Source organism: Pogona vitticeps, chromosome 1 (genome assembly GCF_051106095.1).
Source record: "Pogona vitticeps strain Pit_001003342236 chromosome 1, PviZW2.1, whole genome shotgun sequence".
NCBI lineage: Eukaryota > Metazoa > Chordata > Lepidosauria > Squamata > Agamidae > Pogona > Pogona vitticeps.
In genome coordinates, this window is record NC_135783.1 from 12,690,467 (window position 1) to 12,714,641 (window position 24,175).

At 43.5% G+C, this 24,175-nt stretch overlaps 2 protein-coding genes across 4 annotated transcripts in view; one reads left to right on the forward strand and one right to left on the reverse strand.

Moving 5' to 3' along the window:
- The first annotated feature begins 1,393 nt into the window (after positions 1 to 1,393).
- ASB3 (ankyrin repeat and SOCS box containing 3) overlaps positions 1,394 to 24,175 on the forward strand; it is a 65,334-nt gene continuing 42,552 nt past the window's right edge. The window contains exon 1 of one of the 2 annotated variants that reach the window (XM_020809922.3): positions 1,394 to 1,549. The gene's annotated coding sequence lies outside the window, so the exon portion shown is untranslated. The remainder of the gene's footprint in view (positions 1,550 to 24,175) is intronic. The other variant, XM_020809924.3, reaches the window with a different exon arrangement.
- CHAC2 (ChaC glutathione specific gamma-glutamylcyclotransferase 2) lies at positions 6,171 to 24,075 on the reverse strand. 2 transcript variants are annotated; one of them, XM_020809925.3, is made up of 3 exons: positions 23,673 to 24,075; positions 12,548 to 12,583; positions 6,171 to 8,336 (listed from the first exon to the last, which is right to left on the reverse strand). In XM_020809925.3, exons 1-3 carry the CDS (start codon positions 23,943 to 23,945, stop codon positions 7,938 to 7,940), a joined length of 708 nt encoding a protein of 235 aa, XP_020665584.2. In that variant the 5' UTR covers positions 23,946 to 24,075; the 3' UTR covers positions 6,171 to 7,937. The 2 variants fall into 2 exon arrangements, with proteins under 2 accessions (XP_020665584.2, XP_078238622.1); XM_078382496.1 differs by lacking the exons at positions 12,548 to 12,583; positions 23,673 to 24,075 and adding an exon at positions 11,973 to 12,232.

The window sequence follows — 24,175 nt, forward strand, 5'->3', positions numbered from 1 at the left end:
ACTTCCTGGCCGCTGGCAAAAACACACCCACGTGCTCAGGGAGGGCGGGAAGGAAAGCGACCACCACCACCACCACCAGGGGGCTCTAGAGCAGGGTTTCCCATCCTGGGGGGGTCGGGACCCCCAAGGCTGGGGGGGGGAGTCACGAAGGATTGGGGGGTGGGTGGGTTTGCAGGTCGTCTTGGGTATCTGTGGAAATAAAAGGGAGCCCCTGGGGTCGGTCCAGAAAGACAAACGGAAGAGGAGGCGACGCCGTCCTTGCTCGCCGCCCTCGAAAAGTCGGCCTGGACAGAATCATCAAGCAGGAGCGGGGCCCTGAAGGACTCCCGGTTTGCCCAGGCCTTTACAAACCTCGTCCCCTTTGTAACGCTGTCGCCGTGTTGAGTTTATGCCGGGGTTTTTGTTTTGATAGGGTCCAACTTTTTAAATGGTTGCGCGGTGTATGCCTGTTATTTCCTGGAAGGCGCCCGAGAGTATAGTGGCTTGTCTTGAATGAATGAATGAATGAATGAGAGCCTTCCCCGAACTGGTTGAAAGCCTCTCTCGAGCAACCTGCCTGACGGGTCATCCCTACCATGACCCTCTGGGGGGGGGGGGGCTTTCATAATTTTTCTCCTCTAAGCCTAAGGAAGTGAATTGTATTCATGGAAGCCTGGTTTTTGTGTGTGTGGTCTAAATAAAGATATCATTTTTACTGACAGATCAGGACTGCGGGGTCTTTGAGCTCAGGATCCACTTGGGCTTCAGTTCCCAGGCGTCCCTGTCAGCACAGCGAATTTCGTTGTATTGTGAATTTCGTTGTATGGGTATACTGTGTATATCCTTACAATGACAATAAATTATTATGATTATGATTATAGGCGTATGGGAATTGTAGTTTTCCCAGCCCGGCTCCAGGCGTGACGCCTCCTTTCTCCTCGCCAGGATCAGTTTGAGTGGGGCAGCTGAAGGAATGACTGGTGCGCTCTAATTTCAAATCAGGCGGTGGGGAAAAAGCCGTTTCACCGTCGAACTACCATGCCCAGCAGTCTCTGTCCGCAGGGCTAACGCAGGAATGATGGGTGGGGTAGTTCTTGAGAACTTGGAGGACAGCAGAGGTTCCTCCATCCGGGAACTCACCGCATCGGTGGCCCCATAGAGCTAGAAAGAATAGAGTTATATAGACCCTACTTCCGTTTTTCACTTAAACGCGATTCTTCTCACGTGCTAAGCTTTAATTCTCAATAGCTGAGTAGGACTGTTAATGATAGGAGTCTCGGGCAAGCGATTCATTAATTTTGAATTAAGAAGCGGCTTGACCACGAATAGTACCTATAAATAGGGCCTTTGTCATAGACGATTCACGTCCTAGAGCGGCAAAGCTCCGTCGCGAGCCGTCGCTAACGGCCAATAGCGTTCCTATTTAAAACCGGAGGTGAGACCTACGCGCCGCTCTAGCCCCCGGTTAGACCCCGCTCGCTGCCCCTCCGGTTCGAAGTAGAAGCGGTTCTCATTTCGTCTTTCCCTCGGATCCATGTCCAGGAGGCCCACCGGCGCGTTGCCTGGCGAGGTAAGAGCGGGAGACCCGAGGGGAAGAGCCGCCCGCCTGAAGCGGACTTCTAGGAAAAAAAATTCACTCCCCCCCCCGCTCCCCGGAGTCGCCTCTCGATAATGTACGCCTGAGGAAAGTCAGGGCTTGTGGCTGCCTGCCGCTAGTGCGCAGGCGCCTTGTTGGGAGCATGCGCAGTAGTTTGGGGCAGGATGGCTCGTTCTGAGGCGGCAGAGCCGAGCGGGGGGGGGGAGGGGAAGGGCGGGAATCTTATAATTCGCCTTTTGAGGACGATTTCGACGCCCTCACTTGGGAAAAGGGAGGAAGGAGGGGGCCCGTGAGCGATTCAGTGCTCCTGGGGCAGCCTAACGTCATTTGCTTCTTAATTACAAAAAAGAATAACGCTCAGACAGTAGGACCGCGGTATCCGCGAGGAATCTGACGCCGGAAAGGCCTGAATTAGCGGGCGCAAAACGTAGCCCTGTCTGTAGCTCCCTCTGGTGGTTAGTTCTGGTAAATACACCGCGAAAATACGTATCCAGTACGTAGGTGTCTCTATTATACGTTCAGGCAGCAGATAAAGTGAATCCGCGGATACCGATCCAGCAGAGCGCGGGCGTCGTGCTGTACAGAATAATGTTCTTTGTGTATATGTCACGTAATGTTTTGCCCCAGATAAGACCTAACCTGAAAATAAGCCCTAGTATGATTTTTTCAGGATGCTGGTAAGATAAGCCCTACCCCAAGAATAAGCCCCAGTTAAGGGAAACCCCCGCCCTCCCCCCTTGTGCAGCATGACAGTATTTGAATAAATGTAGATGGTTGTACTTGAAAAAAAATATAAAAGATTCCCTGAAAATAAGCCATATTGTTTTTTTTGAGCAAAAATTAATATGAGACCCTGTCTTATTTTCGGGGAAACACGGTGTGTTTTGTGACCCATAATTGCTTTAATATTTAAATAAATCCCTCATTTTGTAGTTCGCAAGATGTTATAACCAGGCCTAACCCGAGATATTTTGCAGCCTGAGGCAGAGGAGGGAATCAACCCTGGAAGTATTCCTCTAATGCTAAAGCCTAGGATATTAGAGTAATTTCAGTACCTGAGCCAGTAAAGCATCTCTCCCATCCCAGAGCAGAGAGGAAGAAAATAAAATAAAGTTTAAAATTATGAATTGGATGGACTTTCATGACACCCCAGTTCAGCTGAGACAGCTGCCTGGTAGTAAGACTAGCCCTGTAAACAGCACAACAGCAAATAGGAGAAAAGAAGAGGGAGAAGTGTTACTAATACGTAGTGATATCTTTTCTTTTGTATGTCAGAAACACCATGGCACAGATAACAAATGTGTTGTATAAATTTTGCCCAGCAGTGGGTAACATCAAGAGAATTGGGGGCAGGTAACATCTGGTCTTCTATCATACAGGTGGATGTGGTGTATACTGGCTTAGGTGTAAAACTGTCATTCTCTGTGTGAAACGAGGCAGAGCTTTTGCTGAGTGATTTTAGGCAAGGGATTGCTACCTTCTGTAAGCCGCTCCATGCCTTGTTTATGTGGGTCATGTGTCATCAAGTCTGTACTACTGTAGCTTGTAGCAACCCTAATGGTGCTTTCAAGGTAAGTGAGATATTTAAAGAGTGGTTTTACCAGTACTGCTCTCCCCCTTCAGTCAGTTTCCATGGCCAAATGGAGGTTTGAACTCTTGGTGGCAATCCTTTCATCCGTCTGCAGTAGAAAGATGCATGGGAGGAAGGCCCACCCCATTTGCTCCAATACATTGGTTCCCAGTGTTGTTGTTGTTTTTTTTTTGAGTAATGATCCTCCTTTTATAATAGCCAAGTAAGCAGCAATCCACTGTCCGATTTGCATAAAAAGGCATTTTAATAGGGTCAAGCAATCCCTTCTCGGGAACTCAAGGCTTCTTTCTTCCCCAAAGGTCCTGTTTCTCATACATATACATACCGTATTTTTCCGTGTATAAAATGAGACTTTTTCCTAAAATAATTAGAGGAAAATTTGAGGGTCATTTTATACGCGGAAGGAGGCAGCAGGAAGCGGAGGAGCAGCTGGGCTCAGCCACCATTCGTGGCTGCCCATTGACTGCTCCTCCACCTCCAGCAAGGGTAAAAATTAGGGGGTCATCTTATACATCGGGGGGGTCGTCTACACGGAAAAGTACGGTACATATGAACTTTAATATCCCATTCCGAGAGGTCAAGGGAGAAATTATTCAACAAGGGCTACAATACATATAAGGTGACCCATGACAGCCCCCCCCCCCAGAAAACACATTGCAACCCACTTGGGGGGGTGTCACAACCCCTAGGTTGTAAGAGAGATTAGTTGGTATTTGGTCTGGACTCCTTGCTCTCCTTGTGGCAGATTGTTAGAGGAACTCCTGTGTAACTTTGAAAATAAGTATCTCACTTTGCTTGTTTCCTTTTTCTTTTCCTATCCCATCTTTATTTTCCTTTCGTGATGTGCTCTTTCAGATGTAAGCCTGAGGGCATGGACATAGTTACTAGATATTACGAGTAAAACAGTATTCATGCTAAGGGAGATTAGAGACATAGCCTAGTCCTGCATTGTGGCCAACCAAGTGTTGATGGGAAATCCCAAAGTAGGATATTAAAGGAAAAGTCCTCACACTGTTGTTCCGAAGCAACAGATATTCAGGAGCATGTACAGTCATGACCAAACTCCAAAAAATCCTTTCTGCAGCGACAGTAGTAGCTTGTCATACAGTATGAGTGTTCTTATTTGAGAAACACAACTCCCCAGCTCCCTTATAGAAACACTGCTAGTTTCACAGCTTTTTGGATCCTAGATAGTGAAACTTAGTTAAGGCAAAATCCTACTCATAAAAATCTATGATAATTTTTTTTATTTTAATGGTGGGGCATTGTACCCTTAGTAAGGGTCAATCTATAGCAACCTTTTGCATCATTGTTTCTATTGTAAATAAAGTATTTTTCTAATATTCTCCTTACCTAGCCTGTAAATGATTTTTAAATGAAATATTTTTGTGGAGTCCTGGTATCTTGAGTAACTTCTAATTAAGGCCGCCTTATTCTTCCCCCTCAAAAAAAAAACACAAAAACCTCACACAAACATTTTGTGAGTGTTTAAAATAGGCATCTTCTACAACGGAGAGAAGGCAGAATAGAACACACAGATAACTGAAGAAAAAGAAAAGGAAGAAAGCAATATGTTTTGTAGACACAAAAACATAAATAATTGTTGTTACTGATGCAGAGTCATACAGATTGTAGTGTAAACACTGGACACAATTCAAGAGCCATTTTTGCTTTATGAGAATGGGACGGTGCTTGATATTCTGAAGAGAACTTCCTTTATATTTCGAAGGACAAAGACATGCTTTTGTTGAAGTCCTAAATTAACTTAAAATTATGAGAAGCAAAGATATTCACAGTTGGGACGGAAACTCCTTTTGATTCTTCAGCTGCAATAATGAGACCATTCATTTACATCCTAGAAAATTATTCTCAGTGGTGAGAGTTGTTGAGAAAAAAGTCAGTAAAGGAGAACCAAAATGGTTAAACAATTGCTAACATGGGCTGAAATCTAGTAAGTCACAACTAGAGTAGGCCCATTGATTCAATGGGGATTTGACACAATAATGACACTGGTTCTGGCATAGTCCTATATAAGTTCCACTGGTTCAGTGGGCCGCCTCTAACACTGAAACTGGAATGGACTGTGATGTCTGCCCTTCTTTTCTTCCTTCACCTTGTAACTCTAAGCATAGTGTCCTATTAACACAGAGATGGGCACGAACCTCAGTTTGGAGGTTCGTGCCTGTTCATACGCATGGCACCACAGGTGCCTTGTGTTCCCTTCCCCTGCTGCCTCAGCTGGATTCCCTACTCACCAGCTGGCGGGTATTCCTCCTTGGCTGTTCCACCAGTCTCTGGCAGGAGCATGGGCTTCCCTGCCCCACCTTCCTTGGCTAATTGCCCATTCAGACAGGCAAACCTATGCTACCTGCCGGGATCTGGTCACAATGCTGAAGGGAAGGAGAGGACTGGTGAGTGGGTAATTGGCTGGGGAGGTGGGGGAAGGTTCGTGCCCAACTCTATTACATCAAAGGGAGCTATTGCCCAGCTCCGTAATAACAAATCCTGGTAGAAGAAAATGTGGTTTAAATGTTCATTAACGATAGAAGCCAAGTGTGGGGGTTGTGAATGTGAATTTCTGTCAAAAAGCTTTACATAAACCAAGTGAGATTGAGATGTCTTTGAGATTCAGATGCAGCTAATTATAGGATTTACAGTGGTGCCTCACTTAACGATTGGCTCACTTAACGAGGAAATCGCTATATGATTAGGTTTTTGCAGTCGCAAAACGATGGTTTAAATGGGTTTTTTCTTTTAATGATGATCGGGTCCCTGCTTCAGGAACCGATTTTCACTTTACCACGATCAGCAAACAGCTGATCGTCGGGTTTCAAAATGGCCGCTGGCTGAAGAAAATGGCCCCCCACTGTTTTCTAGGACGGATTCCTTGCTTTACAGGCACCAAAAATGGCTGCCATATGGAGGATCTTCGCTGAACGAGCAGGTATTCAGCCCATTGGAATGCACTGAACGGTTTTCAATGCGTTTCAATGGGTTTTTAAATTTTCTTTTGATGATGTTTTCGCTCTACAGTGATTTTGCTGGAACGAATTAACATTGCCAGGCGAGGCACCACTGTACTGCTTTCCCAGCTGCCTCCATCTCTTTTTCTGGAAAAATTACTTTTGAGAAGACAGGAAGCATGGGATTTGTAGTTTCCTCTGCCTCCCCATTCATTCTGGGAGACAGGGGAAAGGACAGCCCCTATATTCCATGGCACAAAAGGATGATCCTTGCCAGAGGAAAGTGATAGGTAATTCTAATCTTTTATCTGAACTCCTCTGTGAGTGTTTAAAAGGGAAATCGTATGAACAAAGCAAAACCGAGGTGACTTAAGGGGAGTTTGCCCATTAGTAAAGTCAATAACGAAGGAAAACACAGGAAATCCTGCCACAGAGGGAAAAAAGAGTTATATGCAAGACTATAGTCTGTTCCAGTCCTAACTGTGACTGAGATCTGAAGCAGGCCAGATTTGTACATGATGGGGTCTTGGACACTATAGTGTCTGTACATTAGTCGGGAAGAAAGAGCAGCAAAATTGCCGTATTAGCAATGATGTGGGTGGTGATTAAAATTCTGTTTTGATAGTAATAAAGTTTGAAGACTAGGTTCTCAAATAGAAAATATTTCTGGAAAATGTCTAGTGATTAAGGATGGGAGTTTCAGAATATTCTTGCTACCACAGATCTAAGTCATACCTTTCATTTTAATTGTTTTAGAATGTATTTTGATATCTTTGGCATGAGCCATTTGTTGCTTCTGAAGAGCTTAAAAACAAAGTGTCATTTCCTTTCTGAAGCATTTCCTTATCTTCTAAAAGGGTATATAGTTCTTAGAGAAAACTACTGGCCAGGATTGTAGTAGTGATTTATGCTTTCATAAGGAAAATCAAGGTCATTAATAAGCCCCTAGTTGTGTTCTTGGACATTTTTTTCAGAAAAGAAACTAGCACCTGTGAGTGAGTGGCAATTTGTTGCCACAGTTTCAGTGATTTCCCTTATACAAGTATAAATCACTAGTAGGATTCTGGCCACATTTTCCATCGTGTTGAACTAAATGATACACAAGTCCTAAAACAAGCAGCTTCTGAAAACATTTGTAATGTAGCTTTATAAATGACTCAGTCCTTGCATAGGAATAACTGCTATTCACAGTGAAATCATATGGATGTTTACCTTAAATTCAGTTAATCTTACGTCTATGGAACTTGCTCTTTAGTAAGTATACACAGAATTTCTCCATTAGGACTATAGTGCTCAAGTTCCACTGGCCTTTTTCTTGAGCTTGTGTGATTCAGGTCTAAACTGACATAAACATTCAGTCCTATACATGTTTATCACTGGGAGCTAGACCCACCTTGATCAGGGGTAAATGCATAGAATTACATCCATAGTCTTCCTGAGTGCAGGATGTAGTCTAAAACTACATGTTTTCAAAAACAAAACAAAAGCAAAAATAAATTAGGAAAAGAAAAACCCTAAATAACTTAAAACCAGTAAAGTTTTCTTTCAAACTTAAAATGGGGCCTAAAATAATTCTTCGTATTTGAGACACGAACAAAAGCATTCTTTAAAATTTTACCAAAATTCAAAGCTCCCTTAAACCCCTGTAGATACCTGTAGATATAACTATAAACATTGTTTTGCTGATTACTAACAGTAGTGCCATTAATGAAACATGAAAACTGATATTTGAAGTCCAGATAGAATTTCTCTAAAGTATACGTTTATCATCAATGAAAGTTACTCTGTAGATGAAAAGTGTCTGGTATCACATTGATTTGTATAGGGAATTAATATTCGTCGGTTGTTGTTCCAAGAGTTTCTTTACTATTTTCTCTAACGTAAAAACATGTTCATCTACATCTTCTGGTACAAGATCCCTGAGAGAATTGCAGAGTTCAAAAAGGTATTCTGTGTTTCTTCCGCTGGGACCAACAGCATTCACAATCTGCTCAGCAATTTCTTCCAGAGGTGCGGGTCCGAGGTAGTTGGGATTTTCACACGTTCCAATATATAACAGCACATCGAATGGTTCCACTGAGGGCTCTTTGGGATAGAAAATGACAGCTGTAGTCCTGTAGCCACCTTTCTCTCGAAAATCAAGGTATGCTTTTACTTCACCTTCTTGTCCTATTGGCAGTTTGTATGCAACACCCCATACACAGCCCTGTTAAGGAACACAATCAAAATGGTAAAATATACTTTGGTTCAGTGATGTGTTACATTTGCACGTTTTAGATTCTACATTCAGCCTGCCTCTACCTTTACATCAACAATACATCCATAACACACAATTTCTCTTTAATAAAAGAACTGACAAGAAATCAGATGGGATTTCTGTTCTGAAATTCTTATTTTCTGGGCAATGCCAACGAGGTGTGCCTGCAGGCAGGCAGGGAGCAGCCTTGCTGATTTGCAGTCTCATTGTCCTGTTGGAAGGAAGACAACCAGGAGGAGGATTGGTTATTAGAGAAAAGTTAAGGTTATTAGGAAAAAGTTAAGGTTATTAGAGAAAAGTTTCTTCCAGTTGATTCTCCCCTGCCGATATTTCACCCTACCCAACTTGCATTGCCTAGGAAGTACATGTGAGAACCCCTGCTTCTGTTGTAGCTTCTCATTATAGTCTAAAACAAGACTGTATTTAAAGGTAACACTGGAATCCTGAGCATCGCCACATAAGGTCAAGTTCATGCAGTTGCAACTTTGCTGGGTGTTATGCCCAGCCAACAAGGACTGCACATCAACTGCATATTTGGGCATGCAGTTCCTGTTGTTACGAATTATGCAATATACCTGTGGAAGTGCTCCGTGAATAGCACCTCTGCTTTGGCATTATTACATCTACCTCTTGCTTAATGTTGAGTTATGCAGATGTAGCTATGCAACAGATTATCAGCCGCTGTTGATCCTCTGAAGGCTTATGTGGTGCATAAAAAAATCAAATTTCTTGTTCCTTTATTAGAAAATCCCCTTTTCTTGTTTGTCAGACATTTCCTGTTTATCACCCTGGCTTAAGCTAATACAGCAGCATGTAACTGCAAGTACTGTAAAAAGTGTTGAAAGAAGTAAGCTTTTGTCAATTTAGTGGTATTTAAAACGAATCCTAAGGCAAGAACATTGCAGTTTAGCAGTTTCTCCTCTTGATTTTTTCTCTCCTGTTCATTGTATATTAATAATGGAAGATTGTGACAAAGTATAGATTTTGAGAGATGCTGCCTGCATTTTTAGAGTTTCTGTTTTTACAGTTCAAATATAGGAGGGAGAGAGAGGATTCAACACAAGCTGAACCATTCTTTGCTTATAGAGGAATCTGTCTGTTAGCATAATGAGGCCCAACTGCAGAGCACTGTGGAAAAAACTTACCAGAAAGGTACAGAAAAGTCACAATGACAGACACTGTATTGCATTTTGCTGGCCTTGTCAGCTACAAAAGATTGAAGTCTATGGCTGCTACTACATCGATTTCAATTCAGTGTTGGCATTAGAGGGAAACCATCCCTGTTTCAAGTAGTTTTCCGTGATGAAATGGGAAGCTGATGTTCTATTTTTTGAGCCATGTTACATTCTGATTAACTTACGAGGACATATAAAATAGAAATGTGGAGGTTTATTACTGTGCTGTCTGGGGAATTCTGGAAACTGTAGTCCAAAGACACAGCTGTAGTCTAAAGACTTCTAGTATAAATATCGGTTGATATCACGGTTTACATTGAACATGGATAAAGTCCAGAGAAGACAAAGATCAAACTAACGCAACATTTTAAATTTTATGAATGGCTAGGATGGCTGACTGCAGCTTGCAGAGGGCTAAGAAGGGACTGTGTTTTCTAAAGCATCTACTTCCCAACAGGCCACTGAATCTTGTAGCTCTGACTCCTCCAATTTCCCGCTGTGCAGAAAATTATACCTGCTATAAGTAGATGAGGAAAAGCAGAGCATTTTGTCTACTTAAAAAAAATCTCCACAGCCAGGCTCTGAAAGGGATCACAGACGTGGCTAGGAGACAAGTCTCACCAGGACAGGAAAGCATCTCTAGAGGTGAACAGGTGGGAGGAAAATATATTTAACACTCTTTACAAGAAGCTGGCAATTATATTAACTTTTACAGGCCAAGGTTCCGCCGCCCCCCCCCCCCCCGCCCCATCATTTTGATCACTCTCTCTCCATATTTTGGAAAGTGTGGATTTGGAAAAAGGCTTAAAAAACTGGTATGCCATCACCTGACATCTTGTCCAGAATCAGGGCTTCCCAAAACCAATATCTGTCAGTGATTGACAATTCCTTGGGGCCTTGGACCGTCTGATATTCAGGAGGCCACCATTCTAGATAGTGGTGGACCCCTGAGAGGTCTAGAACCCCAAATGGAGATGGTGCTGAAAATGAGTGGGAGGTGGCTGGACCCATCCCAGATAAAATCCAACAGGCTGAAAATAGAAGTCCAGAGAGAGAATGTAAGTAAAAGAGCTTGGTTTCAAGGAAGGTCTCCTCTGGAGAAGGGGCTTCCTTGGGAGTAGGACATCTCTTTTCTGAGAGACACCAGTGGTTCAAACAGTGCAGCTAAGTTCTCTGACCAGCTGCTGAAATACCTGCAGTTCAGAAAAGGGTGGGGCTCAGTCAGTCTGGCTATATAGACTCCAGATTGGGGCAATGTTTAATGGAAAATAGCATTTCTTTGGGTTCTCGATCCTATCTGCCTTGTTGCAGGTTTCTTTTTATGTTGAACTCTCCCTGTTTGCTGGAATGACTATTTTACTGGTTTGAACTTGGACTCCTTTGGACTTTGGCTCTGGACTACTTGCGCCTGGTTTACCTTACACTTTGGTAAGCCTCTGCTTCTTGGCCCTAAACCTAGCCCATTCCAGGAACAGACAAAAGTGTTTTTTGGCCTCCTGTCCTTGCCATGCAGGAAAGAGCATTACTGGTTGAAAACATTATTTCCATTATGACATCTTCTGATTGTAACACAGTTTGTGAGGCGTGGGGAATGGACAAAACATTTTTTTCTCTTTGGCATATGAAGCCGGAGGCTGTTAGGCTGTTTTCAATAGCTTTTACTTTCCCTAAGAAAATTATTTAGGCCATTTTATTGAAGCTACAGCATGGGCTTGGATAAAAATTAGAAAGAAGAGTGAGAAAGCTATACGGGAAACAAAGATGAAAGGACACCTCAAAAGTGCACAGTCCTACTCCCTTCCAGCTTACTAAGATCAGAGTGAAGAAGTTGCAAATAAACTAGTTTCTTAGACAAATGGCTCAAATGGTATTGTATGCTGCCATATAAGACTGGTTACATCAGGATTGGGCAGATGAGGCTCATGCCCAATTTTATGTCCTCCAAGGTCCCGCCTCTGCCAATGAAATAGTTTGCATTAAATGTTACACATCTGATAACTCATAGCTTATATGATAGCTCATATAAAAAAGGCACAAGTAGAAAGCCAGATTTCAGTTCAGTTCCAGTTTCCTTTTTGGGTGCTGTATCATACAGCAGCTCTTGGTGGGGGGGAGCGCTGGACTTCGAGAATGTTGCTACCCCCTTAAACTTTAAGATATTTCTTCTGAAGAAATTGCTTCAGTAACCCTTGAAGAAATATCTATTTGCTTGCAACATCCTAGGCTCCAAGAAATGGATTACAGGTCGAGATGAGTACAAACCTCAGTTCAGAGGTCTGGCTGAATTTGTTGCAGTGCTTGTACAGGTGTTGGGCAGGCATGGTGCCCTTCCCTCTCCCCTGCACTCTTGCCCATTCCATGGGAGATGGGTGCTTCCCACCCGGCCTCCCCAGTACGACTACCCACTCACCTTTTGCAGTGTGCTCTTCCGTCTTCCGCCTCCTCTGTTGGCCGCCCACTCAAAGGCAGCGCTGCAGGAATCTCTGCCCCCTCTCCTTGTTCGAGTGGGTGGCTGACGGAGAAGGGGAAAGAGGGAAGAACATGCTGCTAAACTTGAGTGGGTAGTCATGGTGGGGAGGGATATGCACATTGCCTGAGGAATGGGTGAGCATGCAGGGGAGACAGAAGGGTGCTGTGCCCGCACAATACCTGTGCAAGTGCAGTGAAGAATTGGGCTGGACCTCTGAATCAAAGTTTGTGCCCATCTCTAATTACAACATGCCTTTCAGGTCTCAGTTTAGTTTCTTCGGATAAAAAAATTGACAGTTTTTCTAATAGCTAATCCTATAAATATTTATCGAGAACTGTGCATTAAGATTTATTCCAAGGTATGTGTGTGCAGGGTTACAGTTTTAAGTTCCTGGCTTTTTTTTTTTTTTTTCAAAATCAAGAAAATAAAGCATCATACTATAATGAAAATATGCTTTTGGTTTGCCAGGCCAGCATGTGTACTATAAGTAATATATAAAAACACAACTACTATACCTCAGGATCTTCAATAAGTGTCACAACTCTTCCAGGCTAAAATTAAAAGAAATATAACTATTTCAGTAAGGCATTTCACTGTTCAATCAGTAGCAAAAGTAGTTTAGTTTTTAAAATTTGGAGATCACAAAATCATCAAACACATACAGTCCATTTGGAAGTGTGGCCTTAATCATCATTATCATCATCATCATCATCATCATCTTCATCACCATTTTAGAATTGCAGGGCTGGAAGGGACCCTATGGATCTTTACTCAAGGACACACCGTGGAGAATCAAACTCCTAACCTTTGGCTCTGCAGCCAGGTTGTTAAAGCACTGAGCTATATTTGTATATGATTCTAAATTGTTTTGTTTTCTGTTAGGAAATTACATTTGAAAAGAATAGAGTTGGAGATTCTGAATCCATGTTTAAAAATTCACCCCAATTTCACAATTGGACTAATAAACTGCTCTGGCCCACAGCCAGTCCCTTGTTCTTTTCCTTAAAAAAGTTATATAATACTGGTGAAAAAAAATATGTGCCTTAAGACTACTGGAGATGCAATTTAATGAATGAATTCATTAATTTGTTATCAAAATGACAACGTACTAATGTTTATGCGAGACTTCATGCTTCCTTTGCCTCCTCCATTATGGACTGCTGCCTGAACCTTCTGAGCATGGACAGCCAGTACAGCAATAAGGACTGGATTGCTTGACTAAGACTGACAAGATCAGACTGTGAAATCTATTGAACTCAGTTGGGCACGAACTGCTGGTTCAGTGGTTTCTGTTGGTTCATTCACCATGCAAGCAGGGAGTTGGCGGTTTGCTGCCCAATCTCCTCTGGTGGGCACCCAATCAGAGGCAGCGCCTGGAGGAGGAGGGGCAGGGAAGCCAGGATGGTGCCTCTAAGTGGGCATCAGCTGGTGAAGGTGGGACAGAGAACTAACAAACACCTGCTTGTATTGTAAATGAACTGGAATGAACCGCCAAACCTCTCATCTCACCTACCTTGCAGGTTGTTACCTGCATCATTTGGGGCAGGGAGAACTGCCTGTACTATTCAGAGCTGTTTCAAAGTAGATTAAACGTCATATACTAGAAGCGCATATTTCCAAAATAAGAAGCAGTCACCTAGGTAAGAATGACGATGATGTGCCTAATCCGACAGCCATTTCTTAAAAGCACAAACCAATGTTAGTGGCATGAACTGTTCTGATGATTTGTTAACACAAATGCACTTTTATGTTTGTATAGCTTTGTTGAGAATGTATCTATTGTTTTATGGGGAAAAAGGTATACCTGGTCATCTACGTTGGCTTGGGCATGTTTTGAGAATGGCTGATGGTCGGATTCCAAAAGATCTTCTGTATGGAGAATTAGTGCAGGGAAATCGCCCCAGAGGGAGACCACAGCTGCGATAAAAGGATATCTGCAAGCGGGATCTGAAGGCCTTAGGAACAGACCTCAACAGATGGGAAACCTTGACATCTGAACGTTCAGCCTGGAGGCAGGCGGTGCATCATGGCCTCTCCCAATTTGAAGAGACCCTTGTTCAGCAGGCCAAGGCAAAGAGGCAGTCCTGGGAGCAGCAAAATCAGGGCGCTGGACAGGGGATAGACTGTATTTGTCTTCAGTATGGAAGGGATTGTCACTCTCGAATTGGCCTTCCCAGCCACACTAGACGCTGCTCCAAGACCTCCATACAGAGCACGTTATCATAGTCTCTCGATACTGAAGGCGGTCTGGCATTTGGGAAAGTCGGAACTTTGCCTCATGGCTGCGTCCTTACTGCAGAACCGGTAGTCTCTATGAAGGCTGCTTCTGCTATTTGCATTTTAAAGGAGAAAAGTGGCTATTTTGTCTGCAGTCTTGGGAAGATCAGTAGCAAGAGTGGCTTGCAGGAAGTTCGGACCTTTGAGATACCCATGCTAATTTATTCTCTGAACAATTTAGACACCCCCTACAGCTGTAACATTTTCACCAGTCTTTGCCCTTAGAGTCTTCTTGCCCCCTCTGTAATGGGCATTCACACTGGCAAGCCAAGATGTGACTTTTCTTCTTTTTGAATTTTTAAAAATAACCATTTCACATACTCATTCCACACTCGTACTGCCACCCTGAGTGCCTGTTAGAAAACACGGACCTGAGTGATCTTGCCATGTCAAGAAACTAGTTAACATTGCAAGCCTACATGTGCCTCATTTTTGTTCAAAGGTACTTATTCTCAGGTAACTATAAAGATTCATCTTAAGTCCATCTAAAGACCCTTTTCAGACCAGAGGGAAGTGAAACCAACGTGGAGGATATATCAGGGGTCTCCTACCAACTCTCCTCAGACTGAAGAAGCTACTTGGATGAGTATTGAAACATTTCAACCTAATAAGAAGTCCAGTTGCCATGACTCAACTTCCACATAACCTCACCTGGATGACTGAGACTCTTCACAGATATTGTACTTAAGTCTGTTTAGTACCGTTGGCTTCAGTGAACTATCTTAAACACTAGTTAAACTGTTTTGTTAATTGGCCTTATAATTTGGGTTGCACGGTATTTCTTTAGCATGATGTAGGTCAGGGGTGTCCAACCTTTCACCTTCCCTGGGCCACATTAGAAGATGAAAATTTGGTTTGGGCCGCACATACATTTGGTTTGGGCTGCATGGGGGGGGGCAGCCCTAGCCGTCCTCTGCAGCCCCTCTCCAAGCATGCTTACCGGCAGCTGCGATCTCAGACAGCAGAGGCTGCTAGCTTTGACTCTGGTGGCTTTATGGGTCCGGGAGGGGGTCCACCTATTGACGGGGACAGCACAATGCAGTAACGCAGCCCCCCTCCCACTCCTTCCTTCCTTCTCTCTCTCCCCCTCTACTGTTGTGACATGCCCCGGCCACATTCTGGCCGCAAGCCCCGGCAGTGTAACTTGAAACTTTGGAATTCCTTTAAAAATAAAAAATTGCACTGGGCCGCACTATGATCTGACCTGGGCCGCACACGGCCCTCGGGCCGCAGATTGGACAAGCCTGATGTAGGTTATTGTCCACAGTTAACCAAATAAGCAATTTCTAGCTTCTCAGAGCTGTGCAGTTTATGGAGTTCTGTTGTTTTCAGGAAGAGCATGAAATCAAACTCCCATTTCTGATTTCATGAAAAATCAATGGGCTTAGTTCTTCACTTCCATAAGGACTGCATGAACAAAATAAAACCAGTATGTATACTAACAGCTAACTTACTGCAAGTTTTCTGTTTCCTCTCTGGACAATGTAAATATAAACATAGCATGGTTATATCAGATTTTTCTTTCTTTCTCCTTATTCATCTCATTAACCTTCAGAAACGCCTGTGAATTTGGATGGTAGAGGTCCATATGGGGAAGTTCATGAATTAAATTATTTCCTATGTGTGCCAAAAAGAAATAGGTTTATCAGGATCTCTATTTTCCCTCTGTTTATATTTGGAGGTGAAACAGGAAGCACAATAGTTTCCTTTTTTGCATTTCAATTTTTAGGCAAAAAAATCAGTTTGAAAAAGAAAGAAACAATTTAGCTCCCTTGACAGTTTTGGCATTCTATTATCCCACCAACTTTTTTCATCTTCCATTTTCAGCTAATAACATTAGTGTGCTTTTAACATTACTGTGCTTTTAACATTAGTGTTGTGCAACCAATTTGTTAGGCTGTAATGTATTTAAGAAGTTCTAATTGAACATTAAGTTATTACATGCTCTTATGTATAACTGACTCCATTAAACTGAAAAACAAAGTATGTTTTTCTGGTGGGCCACCCTGTTTCCTAGATGATAAAGCTTTATTTTTGCAAATACTGTATATTGGTTATACGCTGATAGAAAATGCAACATTTGCAACACTCTGAAATATCTTTCCACTTGTTGCATAGCTATTAGCTCCTTTCTTGCTCCCCCCTGACTTTGTGGATTGATAAAAATTCTGAAGGCAGAGCTAGCTCCTTCACATGGTTTGAGAGCCCTGCACTGTTGGAGCTCCAAGCTTGAGGAACTTCAGTAAGAAGAATGTTCCCTGTCATACATTTGGTGGAGGCTGTGTGGTTCCTTGCCTTTTGTACATACAGTGGTGCCTCGCTTAACGGCGATAATCCGTTCCAGGAAAATCGCCATTAAGCGAAAACATCATAAAGCGAAAATAAAAACCCCATTGAAATGCACTGAAAACCTTTCAATGCGTTCCAATGGGCTTAAAACTCACTGTCCAGCGAAGATCCTCCATAGGGCGGCCATTTTCAGTGGCTATCTTGTGAGGAATCCGTCCCTAAACACAGCGGGGAGCCATTTTATTTACCCGATGGCCATTTTGAAACCGCCGATCAGCTGTTGAAAAATCATCATTTTGCGAAGAATCGATTCCCGAAGCAGGGAACCGATCATCGCAAAGCGAAATTCCCCCATTTAGACCATGGTTTTGCGATTGCAATTGCGATTGCAAAAAGATTGTCATAAAGTGGATTCGTCGTAATGCGGGGCAATCATAGAGCGAGGAACCACTGTATTCCTGTTGAACTCTTCCATATAATGAAATGTATAAAGAGACCACTGTGTCACTTGAGCATGCTGATTTCATTGGATTTCAGAAACTAAGCAAGGTTAGGTCTTTTCAATAGTTTGATAGCAGGCCTCTAGGAAGTACTGGTTGCTGAACAGTTCCAGCTTAAGATTCTCAGCATCTTTGTGGAGGGCTTGGAAAGACCCCTGTCTGGAATCCTGGAGAGCTGCTGCCAGTCAGAGTTGATTTCTCATTTAAATATTTATCAATTTTAAATGTTTTTAACCTGCCTTTTTCCTTAAAAGGACCCAAATCCAGAGTTTATAGTAGTGGATTTAATGCACCAATAATCTGACAAATGCTCACTTCTAATGGTGCTTTAAGAGTGTGCTGCTTTAAAATGTGTTACAGAAGATGTTTTAGCTATGGAAGCATTAGCTATGTTGGATGCCTTCTGACCTGAGGGGCCCATCTTCCATGTCATTTAGCCTTTTGTTTCTGTTCCTGGGGTTTTCTTGACAAAGATGCTGGAGCGGCTTGCCGATTCCTACTCAGGTGGATTGTGTTTAGTCGGAACTCTCCACTATGTCCTGTCCATCTTGGGTGTCCCTGCACGCCATAGCCCATAGCTTCTCTGAATTACTCAAGCCCCTTCGCCACAACAAGGCAGCAATCCATGAAGAGGTTTATTTGACTTCCTCCATATTATTGCGATGAGGTCTCAGAAGGTGTGAAATGTGGCTTTTTTGCATTTATGTTGTAGAACGTTTGGCTAGTGCTTCTTATACTTTCTGCTTGCTTATTAAATAGTTTATCCAAAATGTTAAGCACCTGTAAACTACAAGAAAGGGGTGGTGGAGTCTTCTTGATTATCATGTATTTTCAGAGCAATATTTTTTAAGTCCGTCATGTAGTTCTCAGGAACTGTTTTTTGTTTCAGTTTAGTATAAGTTGTTTGCAAGCTATTTGTTCCCTTGTTTTACTTTAACATGCTTATTGTCTTACTACATGCCACTTTGACCATCATGTTCTTGAGCAGAAAGAGGATTCGTAATTTAAAATGACTACATCTATTGGTGATGAACACATGTACATTCCTGATACCTGTGAATTCTTTCCACCTTCCCACTCACCCACAGAAACACAGTAGTCCTCAGAAGTGGCTTTACCTAACTGGCTTAAGTCATGTAGCGTGGCAGCCAAGGGTGTGAGCCTCTATCATCTTTGTCTGTAACTCCATAAGGAATCTAAGGTACTGTGTACAGTACTTCTGTCTCTCAGAGCCCATCAACAAAACGGGGATGAGACAGATCTGCTTTACAGTTAATTAGTCTCTCTGGACTACTGAAGAATACTCATGTATGCTTGTAAAGGTAAAGGTTCCCCTTGACAATTTTTGTCCAGTCGTGTTCGACTCTAGGGGGCAGTGCTCATCCCCGTTTCAAAGCCATAGAGGCAGCGTTTTGTCCGAAGACAATCTTCCGTGGTCACATGGCCAGTGCGACTTAGACACGGAACGCTGTTACCTTCCCACCGAGGTGGTCCCTATCAGTCTACTCGCATTTGCATGCTTTCGAACTGCTAGGTTGGCTGGAGCTGGGACAAGTAACGGGCGGTCACTCCGTCATGTGGATTCGATCTTACGACTGCTTGATCTTCTGACCCTGCAGCACAGGCTTCTGCGGTTTAGCCCACAGCGCTACCACGTCCCCTTCATGTATGCTTGTTCTGTGCACTAAATGCTGTTGACATTTGGCTCAGTGTTTAATTAATGTAGTCAGTTGTCCCCCCCCAGCTTTTAGTTCAGAACACTTTAGAACTGTCATTAAGTCATCTATTATGTGTTTCCGTCAGTTAATATGTTTCCCTATGCTGTTGCATAATCCATTTGCTACCTTGGTACACGTTTGAGCTGGGTTGCAAAATTTAATCTTTTGTTGCCTCCTTGCTATTCCAGAATGAAATAAAAACGCATAAATCTATAAAATTTACACAGTTCCTGTTGATTTAGGGCTACTCCTCTTTCATGTTGAAATGTGATGTGCACAAGCCTCCCTATGAATTCTGGAAATCTGTTTTAAAGACTTTGGTTTGGAGGTGTGAATTCAGCATACATGACTCTTGCTGTGAACGGTGCAAGCTTTAACGAATAATAGTATTATATATTTTTCATTCACAGAAGAATGCCAATTATTTCCAAGTGTTGCTTCATGTATGTTGACAGTCAGCTAAGTTTTTCTGATGACTGAATAATTTGCCGCATATGCAACTGTAAATAACATAGCCCTGCCCTGTCAATGCTATTCTCCTAGATTGCTGGACGTTTCTGAACTCCATTGTTTCCTTGACGCAACAAATGCTATTTAGGATTATATAAGCTCTACATAGTCCTTGTATAGTGACAGGGGCGTTAGGTTTCAAAGTACTGTAAAATCTGTTATTTTCATTAAGGCAGTTTAAAAACGTAGTTTTTCTGAAATAAGGGCTTTAGAACTTAATCTGTAGGTTTATTCTTAACCTGTTGCAGGCACAGTGAAATTCTTGATGCACTAATTGTGGAGAAGCACTAACTCAACCATATTCTAGAAGGATGTGAACTCATCTCCTCTTGTCCTTGATTTAAACTACATTCATAAAATATGGCTGTAACTTGAAAAAGATTTAGGCAAGAATCCTATCAGTGTTCATTTAAGGTTTGTGTAGCTGCCATGGCTAATTGTGGTTAATTAATGAGATGCTGAGGCAGATATAGATTGTTTAGTAATTCGCATGACCAGACATCTGACTGAAATGTACCCTCAGTGTGTTGTCCCTTAGCTACAAATAACCACAGCAATTTACACAAATTTTATGCAAAGCCCTTTAGGATTATAACCTTGGACTCTTAGCTTCCTGACTATTCCTTGCACAGGAGGGACAGAACTCCCCAAAAGCTCCTTAAAACTCCCTTGAACTGGTAAAAAAAATTAGGTATAAGGGAATGATCTGCTGTAAAGGGATTTTGTTGTTGTTGTTTAGTCGTGTCCGACTCTTTGTGACCCCATGGACCAGAGCACGCCAGGCCCTCCTGTCTTCCACTGCCTCCTGGAGTTGGGCCAAATTCATGTTGGTTGCTTCGCAGACACTGTCCAACCCTCTCGTCCTCTGTCGTCCCCTTCTCCTCTTGCCTTCACCCTTTCCCAACATCAGGGTCTTTTCCAAGAAATCTTCTCTTCTCATGAGATAGCCAAAGTACTGCAGCCTCAGTTTCAGGATCTGTCCTTCCAGTGAGCACTCAGGGTTGATTTCCTTTAGAACGGATAGGTTTGTTCTCCTTGCAGTCCAGGGGTGACTCTCAAGAGTCTCCTCCAGCACCACAATTCAAAGGCATCAATTCTTCGCCGGTCAGCTTTCTTTATGGTCCAGTTCTCTCTTCCATACAATAACATCCTTGCATAGAATCCTAAAGGTTTATTTTGAATCAGATTAAAGTAATTTGAAAGGAGCCCCATGAGTGCTCTGTGGCTTAAATCTTGAGTTACAAATTACTCTTAATAGCATACTATGACTGTCATATAGACACTAGTTAGAATGGGCACCTGTTGCTTGATCCTTTTTTGTAGATACTGTACAAATGTTGTTATGGCTAGAGCATATTTACTTAACGGTAAACATGATTATTTACCTCCTTTGTACATAGAATGCAAAGAACAATGGGTGTTACAACTTATAAGTGCTTTTCTCATAAATGTATTCATAAATCATGAGAAGTGAGTTAGCCTGGGTTGCACTGTTATTCACAGTGGTCAAATCCCAAACATCCTATGCAAAGCGATTCACAAGTTTCCCTACAAAAATGCATGAACGGGCAGAACAGTGGAAAATAAGACCAATATAAGTGAAAATGAAGAAATCGAAACTGGATGGAGAGCTCATTAGAGTGGGATGTCAGGCTGGAGAACCAGGTTTAGCTATTTAACCCTCATTGTGCCTCCTGGAAGAAGGGACAGCTTGTCCGGTTTTGAGCAAGCTACACAGTCCTAAAATGCCACCAAAAGGAGTGACTGGTAAACCACTTATTAGTATTTGATACCTAGAAAACCTTTGGAATGGTTGCCATAAGTCAGAATTGACTTAATGGCACATAATTCATTATTAAAGTAACTTACATTCAGGCAATAAATCCAAGGCACATTAACTAGTGTTTTTTTTTTTAAAGGATATTTCGGACATAGCTGAGAGCACTCTGTGCTGTAGTAGTGAGAGAAGGCAAATGTAATGTAAGGAATTATTGGGAAGTAGAAGAGCAAGTATCACAAATCTGTAATAAGTATGGTATCATGGAGAAAATGCAGGAAAAGTCAGCTTGTACTGTAAGCCTATGTGCACGTTCTCAGATGTTTACTCCAAAGTAAGTGGGCTTCCCTGCTCTAGGAAAAAGCCAGAGAGATTGAGCTGCATTTAGAAAATAAAATCAGGAAGAACTGGATGTGCTAGAAGTTTGTAAAACAGTTATGTGTGGTGTGTAGAGAATGTATCTGGAAATTACATATATCTCAGTGTTAGAAGTTGGGATTATTCAGTGAAACTGATTTTGCAGCAGTACAGGCTTATATTTATATTCTGTGCCCCGGGAGGGAGTGTGCAGATTTTCTTGGCATAAGAGTACAATGAGTTGCAATATTGATACTTGGGCAGGTGATTAATTTAAGTAAGTGTTGGCCTCTCTGGGTAATGCCCAGTTAATCAAAAATGTCTATCACAGCAGATTTCCCCAAATCAGTGGGTTGAGGCCGCTTTAACTGAAATGGAAGCAAAAGTATTGTTGGTTCAGGCAGAAGAATGGGCAAGCGGTAGAACGAGGGTTGAAAGATCACCTTTGGGGCAAACGTCTCAATACAGTATTGTTTACTTGATCTCTAACAAACTCCAGCACACACACAAGGGCATGTACTGTACCTGCTTAGGTCATTACTGCTGATACATAGTGTGTGTGCATTTAAACACTGTGACTTATGTCACAAAAGTTGTGACTTGCACTCTTGCATCTTACGGTGTGCTTTTTCCAAGTATGTATACAAACTCCCAATACCCACACTATATACAAGGAAGTGGGCATTTCAGAGAAATTTCCACAGTATCCCTTTAACATGTGTAGTTGTTGATGCCGAACTGAGAAACAAATTCTATTTAAGTTTATTTGGACTTTTTTGTAGCTATGTGAGTGTATAGGGATTGACACTTTCATCTTAAATATACTGTATTTATCATAAAATATGCCACTCTATTCAGTGTGGCTTGCTTATGTGTAAATGTGTGTAGGATTGGGTTGACAAATATGTAAAGATATCTGAAATGGGAACTATGCCTTGGGCAGGCTCACCCTAAAAATGAAAGCCTAGATCGGTGAATGAGGACCACAGTAACAAGACCAAGATCAGTGAAAGTAAAGTGATGCCCACTAGAATAGTCAGTCTAAAATTGCCATCCAGAAAATATCCTGGGATACAATGGAAGGTGTTGCGACAGCAAAAAGGGCAAATATATTGTAAGAAATTATGAAGAAAAAGGCAGGGGGGAAAAAAAGGACACTTCCTCCCTTCCCATTTATGTTAAAGGCAAGATGTTACTGTAAAAGGGACTGAGGAGGCCTTTACAGGATTTGCATAACAGCAATTTTTGGGGATGAGTAACTCCACTCTCTTTGTGCCTGTCTTAAACAGGGGGAAAAACCGTCCATCTTCAATCATCCCACATTTTAAAAACTGTTTCGTTAGGGAAACTTGCCCAACTATGGATGTCTTCTTAGGAACTTTTAAACAGCAAAAATCCAATAATGATCATTCCATTCAAAAACAGTCTGCCCTGATATTAAGGTAAGACAGGATACGGCTTGGTCGTTAAGCCCGCTTTGCTTCTTGTTTGCGTGTGCACCGGCGAGGCACGCGTCTCTCTCAACGTCTGAACCGATCTCCCTTCCCTCTGATCCCACTTCATGTTAAATCCATGGCAGGTTCCGTTTCGCCAGTGTAGGATTTTTAACCGGTCGACCCAGACAGATGGTTGGTCATCTTGCATGCAGATTTCTTTCTTTCTTTTTGCACTGATTCCTTGCCAGCGGTTTACTGTGAAACCCGCGTGTGTCCAGACAAGGAAAGGAATGGTGGCAAGGAGAACGAGGGCAAGGGAGAAGGACGGTCGGCCCACCCGGGTGGGGGGTGGTGGTGCAAACACGCCTGGATCCCCGGGGGGGGTTGGCTCTTTAGATGCGAGACAAACAGAGGAGGCACCCTCTGCTTGTCCTGTAGCGCTGCACACGCGGTTGTGTGTACGCGCAAGAGTCGGGGGGGGGGAATCCATCGGGTGACACCTGCTAAGGAGCCCCCCAACAGACCCTGGACCGTGCAACTTTTGCAAGCCAGGCAGGAATCTCCTGTCTTCCCCCCCCCCCATCATCCTTCGCCTCCTACACTACACCAAACAGATCCCGATTTCAGCCCCCGGGGTGAATCCCTTCCTTTCTCTCCCAGAAAGTGATGAGATCGGCGGGACCTGCTCCTCCGGCCCCGGCGATGCGCACCTGCCCACCTACCTGCCCCACCTTTCCCCTCCCCCCCCCCCGCGATCTCGCCTTTCCGCGGCTCACCTTGCCCGGCACGCCGCGGTGATCGGTGCTGCCTTGCCAGAACCTCCGGCTGTAGCCCGTGATGTAGCCGACCATCTTGTCCTCGTAAGGGAAATCCACTTTCCAGATGAGGGAGCCGTAGCCGAACACCCACATGGTTCTCGCGCCCGGCACGCTCTGCTCGGTTCTCCCGGGAGTAGGGAGGAGGCAGGGAGCGCCCTCCCCCCGGGGGCGGCGGCGACTGCCGCTGGTGCCGCTGCCGGTGGTGGTGCTGCTGGTGCTGGAGTTCTCCATGCGTCTGCGGCCGGCGCCCCGCAAGGCACGCTGGGGCTTGTAGTGCCCGGCGAGCGCGGGGGCAGAGGCGGGGGGGGAGAGCGGCCGGAGCCTCTCCCCACGGGGCTCCTGCTTCCACGTCGGCGCGCCCTCCTCCTCTTCCTCCTCCCCCCCGAGGAGAAACGGGCGGGTCGTGCCGGGCCCCTCGCCCAATCACGAGGGCGAACTACCACTCCCAGCGTGCCTTGCGG